The 13,008-nt window shown below is 49.4% G+C and overlaps 1 protein-coding gene across 4 annotated transcripts in view; it reads left to right on the top strand.

Moving 5' to 3' along the window:
- LIMK2 (LIM domain kinase 2) overlaps window positions 1-13,008 on the top strand; it is a 55,754-nt gene that overhangs the window by 25,112 nt on the left and 17,634 nt on the right. For 3 of the 4 annotated variants that reach the window (XM_063315488.1, XM_063315486.1, XM_063315489.1), the window contains 5 exons: window positions 4,844-4,979; window positions 7,059-7,168; window positions 7,998-8,186; window positions 9,966-10,071; window positions 10,659-10,852. In XM_063315488.1, the coding sequence (XP_063171558.1) occupies window positions 4,844-4,979; window positions 7,059-7,168; window positions 7,998-8,186; window positions 9,966-10,071; window positions 10,659-10,852 (735 nt within the window). Of the gene's footprint in view, window positions 1-158; window positions 271-4,843; window positions 4,980-7,058; window positions 7,169-7,997; window positions 8,187-9,965; window positions 10,072-10,658; window positions 10,853-13,008 lie in introns of those variants that run through there. The other variant, XM_063315487.1, reaches the window with a different exon arrangement.

The following is a 13,008-nucleotide window of genomic DNA, read 5'->3' as shown; positions in this document are numbered from 1 at the left end:
CAAGGTTCCTAGTTGAGTCGCCCCTTGGGCAGTTCCAGGGAAGGAGACCATGAGCGCTGGGGCAGGTCCCCTAAGAAACCGCTGGCCCGGAATCTGGCATTCTTGTGCTAACACCTGAAACGGCAGGAGCTTAAGCTCACCTTGCTGTGGCCATATCGGCTGAGTAGAAGCAGTTGGACAGGTTTGCTGCTAAGCTGGTTTAGCCAGTGCTCTGGAGATGGGAAGCTACTTGTCTGCCTCGGCTTACGTCACTCCAAGGGAGCCCTTTTGGTGAGTCCTGGCCGTCTGTCCTCCTCTTTCCCTTAAGTTGTCTGCCTAGTAGACATTGTTTGTGAAGAGAAGCAACAGTTTGGGAACCCAAGGATGCCCAAGCCTGGGAGCCCTGCCTTCAATCAGTCTTCCTCCTTCCTAGCTTGGAAGTTGGGTAAAGGGATGATTTGTCTGTTTCACTCTGTTTCTTTGTCTGTTTCACTCTGTGGTAGGATTTTCTGTCCATAGGGCAGACACTAAGTGGAAAATAAGACTAATAATTTATTACTGAAGAGGAAGTTGTAATTTTATACATGATTTCCATACTTTATTGGAATGTAACACTGATAACATCTATTATTCCTGGCCTGGTGATAGACATCAGCAGTCGGTGCTATGTAGTGCCTATGAGTACCAAAGTGTCCACAAATCCCTCCCTTTATATTCCCCATGAGCCTCAGGTTGTTAGAAGGTAAAAATGGTGGGAAACTGCACTCTTTCTTTGGAAGTATGTCTAACAATCTGGGGAAAAAAAGATAAAGGTGAGCTGAGATGGTGAAGAACATTTTTGATAGGGGGGGTGGCAGTGAGCAGTTTTGCTAGTTGACTTTGTGGTAACCAAGATATTTGTGAATGATCTTCCCAACGTGGCAGCTGTTCAACGAAGGTGCCTATGTCTTGTCTTCTCAAAATTCTACATGTTCTCACCCATCTCAAAAGATTGCCTTTCCCTGGTCTAGATCAGCTTATAAGAAACTACTGATGGTCAGAAGCTGTCAGTCAGCTACCAGGCTGCCTCTTTCAACATAGGCAACCAAAAGAATATCCGCTGGTTTTCTTTAGGCGTACAGTACTTAGAATCTGGCTTTAAAACTTAATGTGCTGTTTTGTCAGTGCTATGTAGATTGCAAAACACATAGGAGATTTGAACCAGTTCATGACACCTCCTAGATAGAGGTGATTTTGTCTGGCTTTTATGCAACAATAGAAACTTGTTTTAAAATAAATAAAAATTGGGAAAGGAAAAGGTGATACCTGGGCCCATTTCCAAAACGCACCCCTGGAAGCTGCATGTAAATTTAAGAAGGACCTGAACAATATGATGTTCCCTTGAGTGAATGTTGCTATAGATCATACGAAGAACAGAAAAAAGAGGTGGGTGGGGACTGTTTCTGGCCTTTGAATAGCATGGGGCAGGATCATGGTTTTTTTCCCGGGGGAGTTCCAAAACTCACTTGGTAGGTACACATGCTGCATGGAAATCTGTGCCAGTGAACTCCTGCATAAAATACTTTGGTACTCACTTTACAGACGCATCTCCCTGTTTGCCATGAAATCTGGATCCCCATCCCAGCCCTGTTACCAGCGAGAGACGAAAACAAATGCAAAGAGTTTCAGAATGACACATTTTCAACAGGCATCAGATTTCATGTTCAGCTGCATGATGAACAGATTGGGTGGGTGGAGCTTTCTGTGGAAAAGCATACCAAGTGGGTGAAGACAGCGTGGTCCCGCCAGCAGCAGCGTGTCTTCTGCTTGGGAAGGTTTCAGGAGTCTGCAGCTATAAGCCAAAGGGCTTCCTCCCATGGAGCAATGGGTCTGTGCTGCAAAGCCAGTGAACCTTTGGGGAGGATAGATAGTTTTGAAATCTTGCCAAGGGTCAGGTGCCGCCAGTGGTGTTTGTCACAAAGTGTTCAGAGTCGTTGCAAGAATGCAGTTTATCTCCACGGGGGGTGGGGGGAGGGGGTTCTTTGTTATTTTCTTGCTCAGTGATAGCTAAGAGTTCTCCAGTCTCTTTCCTTGCTGCTCAGGGGTAACCACAGCTGCTTCAGGGGGCTCTTTTAATATAGCACAGCCTCCAAGCTGTTTTCATCATGGTCCATCCTCCAGAAGATGATTCTTGGTTCAGGGCAGATGGAAATACAGGTAGTCCTCAACTTACAACCACAACTGGGACCAGAACTTCCATTGCTAAGCAATGCGGTTGTTAAGTAAGTTGCACCCAATTTTATGACCTTTTTTGCCAGGGTCATTAAGCAAATCCAGCTTCCCTCATTGACTTTGCTGGTCAGATTAGTACGTAGGATTAATCTTAATATTCACAGTAGCCAATTACAGATGGTTGGAGGTGAGTGAGCTTTGTTGTGGCTACAACTTGGCTCTGATGAGCATTGCAGCCTCATCTCAAGGTCATCTTTTTAGCAGTCTCCGAACCCTTGAAGAACTGGAGAAAAGAATGGACAGCACCAAGTGCTGGAGACCTTAAATTTGCCAAATGCAGCTGGAATATTCCAGTTCATCCGTAGAAGCTATATATTTCCTTTTGGAGGAGCAGACTGTACTGTATCATTTCAGAACAATAATCTAGTGGTGTCTTAGTTTTGCTCTGAAAGAACCTGAAGAGATAGAAGAATCATAAAAGTTGGAAAGAAATACACATTTGGGGAATTGCTTCTCTTTTCTATATATTATAACAACTGTGTCCTCTTGTAGTCTATCTTCTGTTGTGGTTTCTCAGGAATAAGGCAAGATACCTTCAAAAATAGATTCTAGCTTGACTGTAGCATTTCAGCTGCTGCTCCAAAGGGTGTGTGGCAATTGTGGTGGAGGGAAGCAGTGATGCTGAGGGAACATCATCCCTCCAATATTACACAATGGTAGACTTGAGTCAGAGGTGAAGGACGCACGAAGTAGCCTTGCTGTTCTTCAGCCCACATGTGATAGTGGGTTTTGAGGTTCTTTAGGAGAGCGCCGGGTTAGAGTTACTCCTTCCCCTGATCCCAGGAAGCAGTTTAAAAGAGAGGTGTCATGAGCTTAGCAATCGTCTAGTCAGTTCAGAACACACTCCAACTTGAAAATTTCATCATCACAGATAATACGTAACTGGGTCCAAGGGGTATTGGCCTCTTCTTAGACTTGTCACTAAATCCTAGAAGGTCTGACAACTGAATGACCACTATTGAAGGTTTTTTCTATACATTGAACCAAGTTAAGAGACAGGTTACCAGAATTGTGAAGTTTCTGGAAACCAGGAATGGTTAAAGGAGCTGGACAGGTTTAGTCTACAGAAGAGAAGTCTGAGGGGAGATACAATAGAAGAGTCTTCAGATATTTGAAGGGATGTTATATAAAAGAGGGAGTGGACTTATTCTCTATTACTACAGAGGGCAGGACCAGAACCATTGGGTTGGAACTAAAAAGGCGAGGTTCAGGCTGGATATCAGAGAAACTTCCTGACTGTACAAGCCATCAACCGGTGGAACACATGAAGTGCCACATGGTGGTGAGCTGTCATTAATTGCCATCTTAAAACAGGCTAGATGATCATCTGCCGGAGATACTGGAGTGGATCCTGTACTAAGCAGGGAGATCTACCTTTTTATCCCTACTGTCAGCACCGTGTGGATCCAGGCTGAAGGCACTTCTCTGGCACAGTTAATTATTTTCTTCTCAAATAGGTACAAGGGGATCTAATTTGCCACTGCTGATCCAAAGGTGTTTGCAGGCAGAGCCAGCCTTGCACACCCTCCCCAAGCCCCGCTGACGTTGTGGCGAGCCTCCGTGGTCACTCACTCCCCCTCTCCCACCGGGCAGCAGCCACCCCAAGCCCCGCTGGGCTTGCACTGTGTCTCCCCAGCCATCCACACACCCCCTCGCTCCATCCCCCACCGGGCAGCAGCCACTTACCTGCCTGCTGCCCACGTGGAACTTGCCACTTCCTGCCGGCTTCCCCACTCACTGTGGTTGTTGGAAGCCAGCAGGAAGTTGCGAGGAGGTGCTCATTTAATGAGCCACGATCCTCTCTTAACAACAGCAGTGGGGTCTGCAGGGGTTGCCATCACTAAGTGATGCGATCATGTGACACTGCACTTTATGACTGCATTGCTTAGCGACAGAAATTCCAGTCCCAGTTGCCGGCGTAACTCAAGGACTACCTGTACCACAAAACGAAAAGAGGGACAGGAGGGCAAGATGGAAGTGGCCCTCCCCAAAACAGCTGGCTGTTAAAAAAAAGTCTTTGCAGCCAGATGGTGTGTCTTCTCCCATCCTGGTCCAGGCGCCCTGCTGGACAGGCTTGTTGTCGGCCTCAGTTCAGGGTCACAGCTGCCGTGGGACTCGGAGGGAGGCAGAGCTCTGTCCCTTGCACCCACCTGAGCTAGCTTCCACACTGGGTCTTAAGGGGCCTGCCCCCCAGCTGTTCGCAGGCCTGCCCCCCAGTGGAAGCTTCAGCTGGCAGCTTGGAGAGATCCCGGTTATTCTGGCTTCTCGATCTGTTTACAGCTCTGTTTGATGGCAGTCGGGTCCCGCCATGAGAGTGGACACGGTCACCTGGAGAGGGGTGGCAAAGCTGCCGGTCCTCTCAGTACAGCCTGGCCCTGGCCACCTGTCGCAGGGTTGTCTCGCTGTCCACTTGCTCTTCAGTACTTCGGGTCTGAACTGCTACGTTGCTCTTTATCGGCTGCTGGCGGTGCTGCCGTTGGCTCTTCCGTCTCTGCACCGTTTTCCCTGTAGTTTCTCTATGTTTTCTTATTGAACGGTGCCCTCCAGGTAGTCAGCAAATAAAACATCCACCACTCTTTCTTCTCCCTGCCAGCTGTTCTGAGTGCCAGGACCTCCTCACCAACTGGTACTACGAGAAGGATGCCAAGCTGTACTGCCCCAAGGACTATTGGCGGAAGTTTGGAGAGTCTTGCCACGGCTGCTCGCTGCTGATGACGGGGCCCGTCATGGTGAGGTCTTGTCCTGGGCTCTCCCTCTAGTGCCCCCAGCTCCCCTGCGGTAGAGAGGGGTTGCCTTTCGAAGCCACGAGGATGGGATTGGTGGGCTTCTCTCCTTGAAGGGGTGGTAAACGTGGTCTTCCGGCAAGCGGGGAGGGGTCTTCTGGAAATATCAGCATTGCTAAGACAGGTAGGCCACCCTCTCAACATTGGGCTTTTTAACCAAAGATTGCTTTATTTTATGAGTCACTGTTCCAAAATTTTGGCCCTTTCAAGGGTTGGGTGCCTGACTGGGAAAAGGTATGTGTGGGGGTCAAGGAGTGAGGCATTGATTTCATCCCTTAACCCCTCCCACAAGGGCCAGTAAGGGTCCCACTTTGGGCTGGAAGAATGGCTTTTTAATGTCCTGGGATCAAGCTTCCTCTTGGGTGGGAGCAGGATGGCAGGGGGTGTGGCAAGGCAAGGTGGGAGCAGGATGCCAGGGGAGCAGGATGGGTGGGAGCAGAATGCCAGGGGGTGTGGCAAGGCAAGGTCACTTGCATGGTGCGGGCATGGTTTCTTGTTTTTTTCCTGGGCCTGGGAGTATTTTTATTTCTAAATGATGCTAATCCCATTTAATGGATTTTGCTATTCTTTTCATGTATTTCCTGTCTCATAGTGGTGAGAAACTGCAGCCCATTTCAGTCCTGGTGACCCCAGCGGACTCTGGGGCCCAAATTCATGCATGACACCAGCTGGTGCTGAAACCTGGTGGTGGCCACCAGAGGGCCCTCTCAGGCTAGAGGGGGAGCCATATTATTCATTCATTCATTCATTTTCTATCCCACCTTTATTATTTTTATAAATAACTCAAGGCAGTGAACATACCTAACACTCCTTCCCTCTATTTTCCCCACAACAGCAACCCTGTGAGGTGAGCTGGGCTGAGAGAGAGCGACTGGCCCAAGGTCATCCAGCCGGCTTTCATGTTTTCATATTTTCATATTTTACTCCCACGCTGGCCTTGTTTGCCTTGTGGGTTGAGATCAGCATTTCTCAACCGTGGCAGCTTGACAGTGTGTGGACTTCAACTCCCAGAATTCCCCAGTCAAGCTGCCAAGGTTGAGAAACATTGGTTGAGATCTTTGCCTGGTGCTTAGGGGTAGGCTGCCACACAGAGGAAGCCCCCTCCTCACTCTACACAAAGCCTGCAGATTCTGTACTTAGGGGAAAGGCCATCCCTTTGAGGAACTGGGGCTTTATTTCCTTCCTTTTGAGAAAATGGGGGTTTTCATTGATTTTATGGGCAAAACTGGGATTTCCTACATTTTCTGATTGGGCTGAGTCTCTTGGTTTTATCATTTCTTTCTTCACAGTAGCTGGAAGCTGTGCAACCACTTTTTGCAGCTGAAAGAGAGGGTGTGGGGGGTGTCTCTGGGCCCCCAGGTTCTCTAGCTTTGCTTTGCCCCGAGTAGAGGGCAGCGTCCCTACTCCCTTCACAAGGGAGGGAAGGGGAAGAGCGCATCCGCTGTCCTGTGGGGCAGTCCTGAAGGCAGAGCATGGCAAGCGAGAAATGCTGCCAAGGACAGGCCTGTAGATCAGCTTTGCTTACAGCCTCCCTCCCAGATCCCAGCAGTCTGTATGAGGTTATTTGGTGAGTGAGAAGTCTGATTAAAACCCAGCAGAGCCTCACAAGGTGATTCCCCCAGACGGTTCCCAAGATCTTCCTTCCCTGAATCATCTATACCTGGCCCTTGTCCTGGCTTGTCGATCTTGCCTCTGTTTCCTGGCCAGCAGCAGCCGCCCTGTGATTTGGCTCCTTGTTTCCTGCTCTACATTGGGATTGTCCCTCCACCTTGGCCCGGCCTCTCCTTCCCAGCTGCATTCCAGCCCCGCCACAGTGAACCAAAGGGACCATGGGTCCCCCAATTGCTCCGTGCACTCACCTGGAGCACGGCTCTCCCATCAAGATTGTGATAAAATTCTGACTTGACAGTGCTGCAGAGTCTGTTTTCAGGAAAAGGGCAAAAACATTGTTGGGATTTCATTCAGTGGTGGGGTTCCTTCCTCACTTTTCTTCTTTACCATCATGCACATCCCTTTTCTTGGCAGGTGGCTGGGGAATACAAGTACCACCCAGAATGCTTTGTGTGTATGAGATGTAAAGTGATCATCGAAGATGGTGACACGTACGCCTTGGTGCAGCACTCGGCTCTTTACTGGTAAGGAGAAGCAGCAATGCTGGCTGTGGGTTCGGATGGCTCTCTGAGGCGGGGCAGGTTCCTCTGCTCTGCTCTTGGCCCTCATCTGTCCTCACCCCGAAGAAGTGGGATGGCGAGAGAGGTTTGTATTTTTACCCTTTGCATTCCCCCAGGGAGGGAAGGGGACTCAAGAGGGCAGTCATGTCCCCACCATTCTGGCTGGGAATTCAAAGCATTGTAGAATCAGTGGATCTTCAGGGCACCAAGTAAGGGAAGGCTGCATGAGACAGTTCTGCTTTTCCTCTCTTCAGACAATCTTTCGTATCCATGTGCTGGGGTGGAAGAGGCCCTGCCAGTGTATAGGAACAGTGTCTGGGAACAGGAATCAAGAGACCTGTGCCATTTGTAGGAGGCAGTAGTTGGTTCATTGGCCAGCTGCCATGAGCTGGATGTGCAACCCAGATCTCTGAGTGCTCACTAAAGGGGAAGGTAGAAGGTTGATGACTGTCCTCATGTGGTCTTGGAACTCCTTTGAAACAGAAGTGGAACATAGGCCATATGTTTTCCCACTGGTCAGCCAAGCTCCCCCTTGGATCTATGGCCTTGGGATCTTGGTGCATTCCCTGGTCCTGCATGGGGAGATAACCAATGGAGTGTTGGAATGCCAAAGAGTGAATGTTGGTAGCAACAGCTGTCCAAATATAGGCCTTGTCTTTGCATCCCGTAGCACTGTAGGGAAAGGCAAGGCGATGGGCTGCTTCCTAGCTGACAACCTGGGCACGGAAAGCATACATGGCCGCTTCAGTCCCCCGGTCTAAACTAACAGCAAAATTCTGCTCTCCTTTTTCAGTGGCAAATGTCATAACCAGTTTGTGCTGACACCAATGATAGAAAGGCTGTCGACAGAGTCGCTGTGTGAACAGCTGCCGTACACTCTGACTCTCATCTCTATGCCTGCGGCCGCTGATGGCAAAAGGGGGTTCACTGTGGCTGTGGAAGGGGGCTGCTCACCCTATGCTGCTACTGTCGAAGTGAAAGAGTGCGTATGAAGCTCTTGTAGCGAGGAAATGCATGGGTCTTTGTTCTAATCTGGGAATTTAGGGATCCAAATTCTCACCCCGTGTGGCTTTGCATTTCCGTTCGAGATTCCGGCATGGCTCTGACGCCTACATAGCTTTGGTCATCTTGAGTGATGATCTTCATTGAGGAAGGAGTCTCCTTTGATCCTCCTGGATCCCTCAGTGGCATTAATGCCATTGGCCAAGGTGCCTTCCTCTGCAGCTTGAAAATTGGAGGCATCATGCTCTACTGGTTCTGTTCCTGAATCCTTCTAAAAAGATTCCTGAAAGGATCCCAAGAAATAAAATGCATTTTCAACACATTACCATGGTTAATTGATAAGGCCCTTATAATCTGTCTCACATGTAACCTGCGTCTGCGTAATCAGCTAGTCTTCCCTGTCCTTCCTCCCTCGGCCTCATCCAGTTTCCGCCTTAGTCTGTGCGTCTGATGAAGTGAGCTGTAGTGCGTGAAAGCTTCTGCCTTTTAATAAGTTTCTTAGTTGGAAAAAGTGATGCCAGACTCAGACACCCTCTGGCAAAAGGCTTCAAAGTAGAACAGTTTCAGTAAAGGGTAACAAGGATGACCAAAGGATTGCAAAGAAGTCCTACAAAGAACCAGGGGTGCTTAGTCTTGGGAAGACTAGATGGTGGAATACTAATACTTCTCAAGTACTTGAAAGGAAGTCGTAAGAAAAGAGTCAGGACTTCTTCTTGATCACTCCAGAGTGAAGGACACCGAATCATGGTCTTCACCTACAGAGAGGCAGGTTCAGACCATTCGGAAAAGTTTCCTAACGGTAAGAGCGGCCTGACCGCAAAACCAACGGCTTTAGGAAAGTAGGGAGTGCCCTGCGTAGGCTGAAGAGATCATTTCTGGTGAGGAGCGAAATGGAATTTCTCTGCTGACCAAAGGATTGGACTTGCTGGCCTCAGCGGCCACTTTAAACTCCGTGATTCTGTTACTCCAAAAGAGGAAAGAAAGAGGTGTGTGGTGGAGCATGTTATAGCGCCCTTCGTGTATGCTAAGAAATATTCTTCTATATCATCCAAGGATGCAGAAGGCAAGGTTAATTATTTAAACTACAAGGTTGGTCTCGTTTTGGGGGGCAATTTTGGAATTTAGAAGTTGCATCCTGGATTTCTCCTCCCATTTTTGGCCGCCCTGCACTCCGCCGCCGCCTGCCCCCGCCATCCCCCACTGGCCTTCACCCTCTTCTTCCTCCCGCTGCTGATGAGGCACAGCTGGCCGAGGCAGCTGCAGGCCCTTCACAAGGCCTTCGTGAGGAGGGGGCCTCACAGAGGCCTCACAGGGCCACGTGAAGGAAGGAAGAGGAGGGCGAAGGGCGGCAGGGGGTGGCGGGGGCAGGCGGTGGAGTGCAGGGCGGCCAAAAGGGGAGAGATGGGTGGGTGGAGCTGAAGCACGCCCTGCAGTCATAAGTGCAGGTGGGCTGCCAGGTGCCCAAAGTTTGATCACGTGACCTTGGGGGCACCGCAATGGCTGTAACTTCAAGGACCAGGAGTGACCACCATTCATTCAGCACCATCGTAACTTCAAATGGTCGCTGAATGAATGGTCATTAAGCGAGGACTGCCTTACTTGTTCCTAGGAGGAAATGCTTGCTGTGGTGTCCTTCCTTCAGAGGTGGTTTGGATTGCTTGAACGTTTTTCTCTTCCCCTTTGCGATGTGGTCTCTCACAGAGACTCAGGGAGGAGGCCAGTTCTTCTGATCTCATGTAATGTTTTTCTCTTGGTTCAGAGTCGACCGAACGCACATAAGCCCTGATGTCCAAAATGCCATTCACTCCGGAGACAAGATCTTGGAGATCAATGGAAACCCAGTGCGCACACTCCAAACCGAAGAGGTACGTCCTGCACGCCTTTTCCTATTTCCTGCTGTCTCGGGACTTGAGGAGGGACCCAAATGCCTCCTGGGGCGCAAGCTGAGTTTTGGAGCACCTCCTCTCGGCCCCTCTAAGTAATTGTGAGAGATCTTTCTCTGGAGACGTGAAGAGGTGCTGACGGAGAAGAACAGAGAAGAGCAGGCTGGCTGAAGGGTCTTGGGGGATTTGTCTGATCCTTCAGAAGACTTTAACTTCTCTCCTTACGGTGGCATTTTAAAGCAAAAATAGGTGTTTCGTGTTCTTGTCTTCCTGAGGGCCAGTTGAAAGACTTGCATCTTTTGGTTTTCGTCTTAGCTGTAGGTGACATAAATAAAGGAGCCCTGATTAGGACAAGCTGCTTAAACAACTAAGACATATTCTTAATTGAACTCAGCTCAATTGCTTCTTAAGAAAATGAGTGGGCAAAGAGACGCCTCCCTCACCCAACCCTGCCCCATCCCAAGGAGCAGCACCTTTCCCCTTCGATGGAGGAAGAACGTGGGTACGTTGCTTTGGAACCCTTTTCCTGGCATGGCACAATTCCCTGAACTCTTCTCTTTCATTCTCAGGTCAAGGAACTGATTCACAAGACAAATCAAACTCTTCAGCTGTTAATTGAGCACGACCCAGTCTCCCAGCGCTTGGACCGGTTGCGTCTGGACTCTCGGCTGTCTGGGTGCAATAAAAAGTCCTCATCCTGCTCTATTTCTGCCCTGGAGCTCAAGGAGAATCTGGAAGGAACGCTGCGCCGTCGCTCCCTCAGGTAACATATCTGGGACTGCAGAATCACCTGCCAATCTCCAGCTGGTCTCACCAGCTTGGCAAGGTGGACCACAAAGCAATTGCTGGCCCTCTGGCCATAACAGTCCTTTAAGGTAGCCAGACCAGGAAACTGACTCCACAGGTTTGACTGGAGCTCCACTTTATTGACGTGAGCTCTAGGAACAGAATCTTGAAAGCCTGACTGTGTTTTCTCTTCCCTCCCTCCTATACCACGGGACGTCAGGGTGGAGCCAGTCTGAGTTCCTTCCTAATATTGTTTCCCAGGCTTAAATCATGTTGCTGTGCATGGGTTGAAACCATCTCTGCATAGTTTCTCCAAGGCCATAGCTATGACTCTCTACAAGGCAGGTGCTTTTCCTGTTCGGTGGCACCACCACCACTACTTAGCCTGCTGTTGATTTGGTCTATGGCTCTCCACTTTTATTGTAAGCTACCTGGGGACTGGTAGTCAGTGATACATGAAATGTAAGAAATAATTGACATAGGCTGGATACTGTCCTCTGAATCAAGTTTCCTGACCCAGTAGCTTTGACCAGAGCATCTCTGTAGTGGCTGAGCTACAAGGTGAAAGACTGAAGGCCTCAAACTTTCTCTCCCAGAAACCCTCTGGATTTACACCCCTTTGTCCTCCTGCCCTGCCTTGGAATACCTCCTTGCTACTGCCCCCAGTATTTGTCTTCCAAAGAATGCTTCTGCCTGGTGTCCCTCCCTGCGGTCCTAATGTGTGAGATAGATAGGGATCCCACAGCCTAGGCACCTTACTGGCAAATAGAATTAAAACAGGTGATAAACATGAGATAAATTCTCTAGCACCACCCCTGGTCCTTTGAGGACTATGACTTGGAAAATCCCCCCTCCCTATTTTGGGAGTTAGATCAAAGTCACAAGGTGTAATTAAAATCAATATTAAGAAAAGAAAAACATATAACCATTCCTTTACCTGTAAGTGGTCACATGTAAAACAATTGGTGGTAGAGGAAATTTTGAAAAATGCTGCTTGAATCATAGGTAAAGGTAAAGGTTTCCCTTGACGTAAAGTCCAGTCGTGTCCGACTCTAGGGGGCGGTGCTCATCTCCGTTTCTAAGCCTTGGAGCCGGCGTTGTCATAGACACTTCCGGGTCATGTGGCCAGCATGACGACTCGGAACGCCGTTACCTTCCCGCCGAAGCGGTACCAATTAATCTACTCACATTTGCATGTTTTCAAACTGCTTGGTGTGCAGGAGCTGGGATGAGCAACGGGAGCTCACCCCGCCGCGCGGTTTCGAACCGCCGACCTTCCGATCGACAGCTCAGCGGTTTAACCCGCAGCGCCACCGCGTCCCTACACCGCTTGAATCATAAACCCCACTTTTAATAAGGTGGGATGGATCTACCGCTCAGAGATCCCAAGAGGCATCAGACATACCCAGGAACTCATTTGCAGTAAACAACAGAGACAACGATCTTAATTAGCACATAGAAAATACAGGATAATCTTAGTGCACTACTAGCTAGACATTAACCTGTGTCCTTGAATCAGAAGTTCCTTTCTGATTAGTTTTATCTGGACTTGCTTTTTGGTTTTCTGGAAATCCCAAGCATAATTCTGGGGCTGAAAGAATTGTCTTGGCCTTCCCCTTCGCTCCACCACCCCCAGCAGACACTCAGGCACGTGCACTCCCTGCTTGCTTTCCTTCACGGTGTTCTCCCTCTCCTGGAAGGGCAGGGAATGTTGGAGAAGGCTTGCCTGCCCCATGCTATGGCCTCGAGGGGCCCTCGCTGTCCTGGTCCCCCTTTTTCTCCAAAGATGCTGTGCCAGGGAGCAGGCGGTGGCCAAAGTCTGCAGTGGGGTGTGCTCCAAGCCCCAACTTTTGTGCCACTGGCCAACCCCCATGAACCTTGTTAAGGCGAGTGAGAGAGCACAGAGGAAGATTCCGTCCTGTGTCCCGGCACTGGGAGAGGGTGCAAGAAGAGTGAGGAAGTAGGATGAGCTTTCAGAGAGCACCAGAAGAACTGGCTGTGGAGTTGGGTGGTCTCGTAAGTTGGATAAAGAAACAAACAAACTGAGGTCTGAGATAAATGGAACTGGAGAGAATGCAGCAAGTAAGGATGGCTGTTGGGCTCAGGAAGAGAAGCCAGGCAGTTGTCGTACCA

This window comes from Candoia aspera, chromosome 15 (assembly GCF_035149785.1).
Source record: "Candoia aspera isolate rCanAsp1 chromosome 15, rCanAsp1.hap2, whole genome shotgun sequence".
Taxonomy (NCBI): Eukaryota; Metazoa; Chordata; class Lepidosauria; order Squamata; family Boidae; genus Candoia; species Candoia aspera.
The sequence above is the reverse complement of the archived record's forward strand: the minus strand, read 5'-3'. Positions and strand labels throughout refer to the sequence as shown.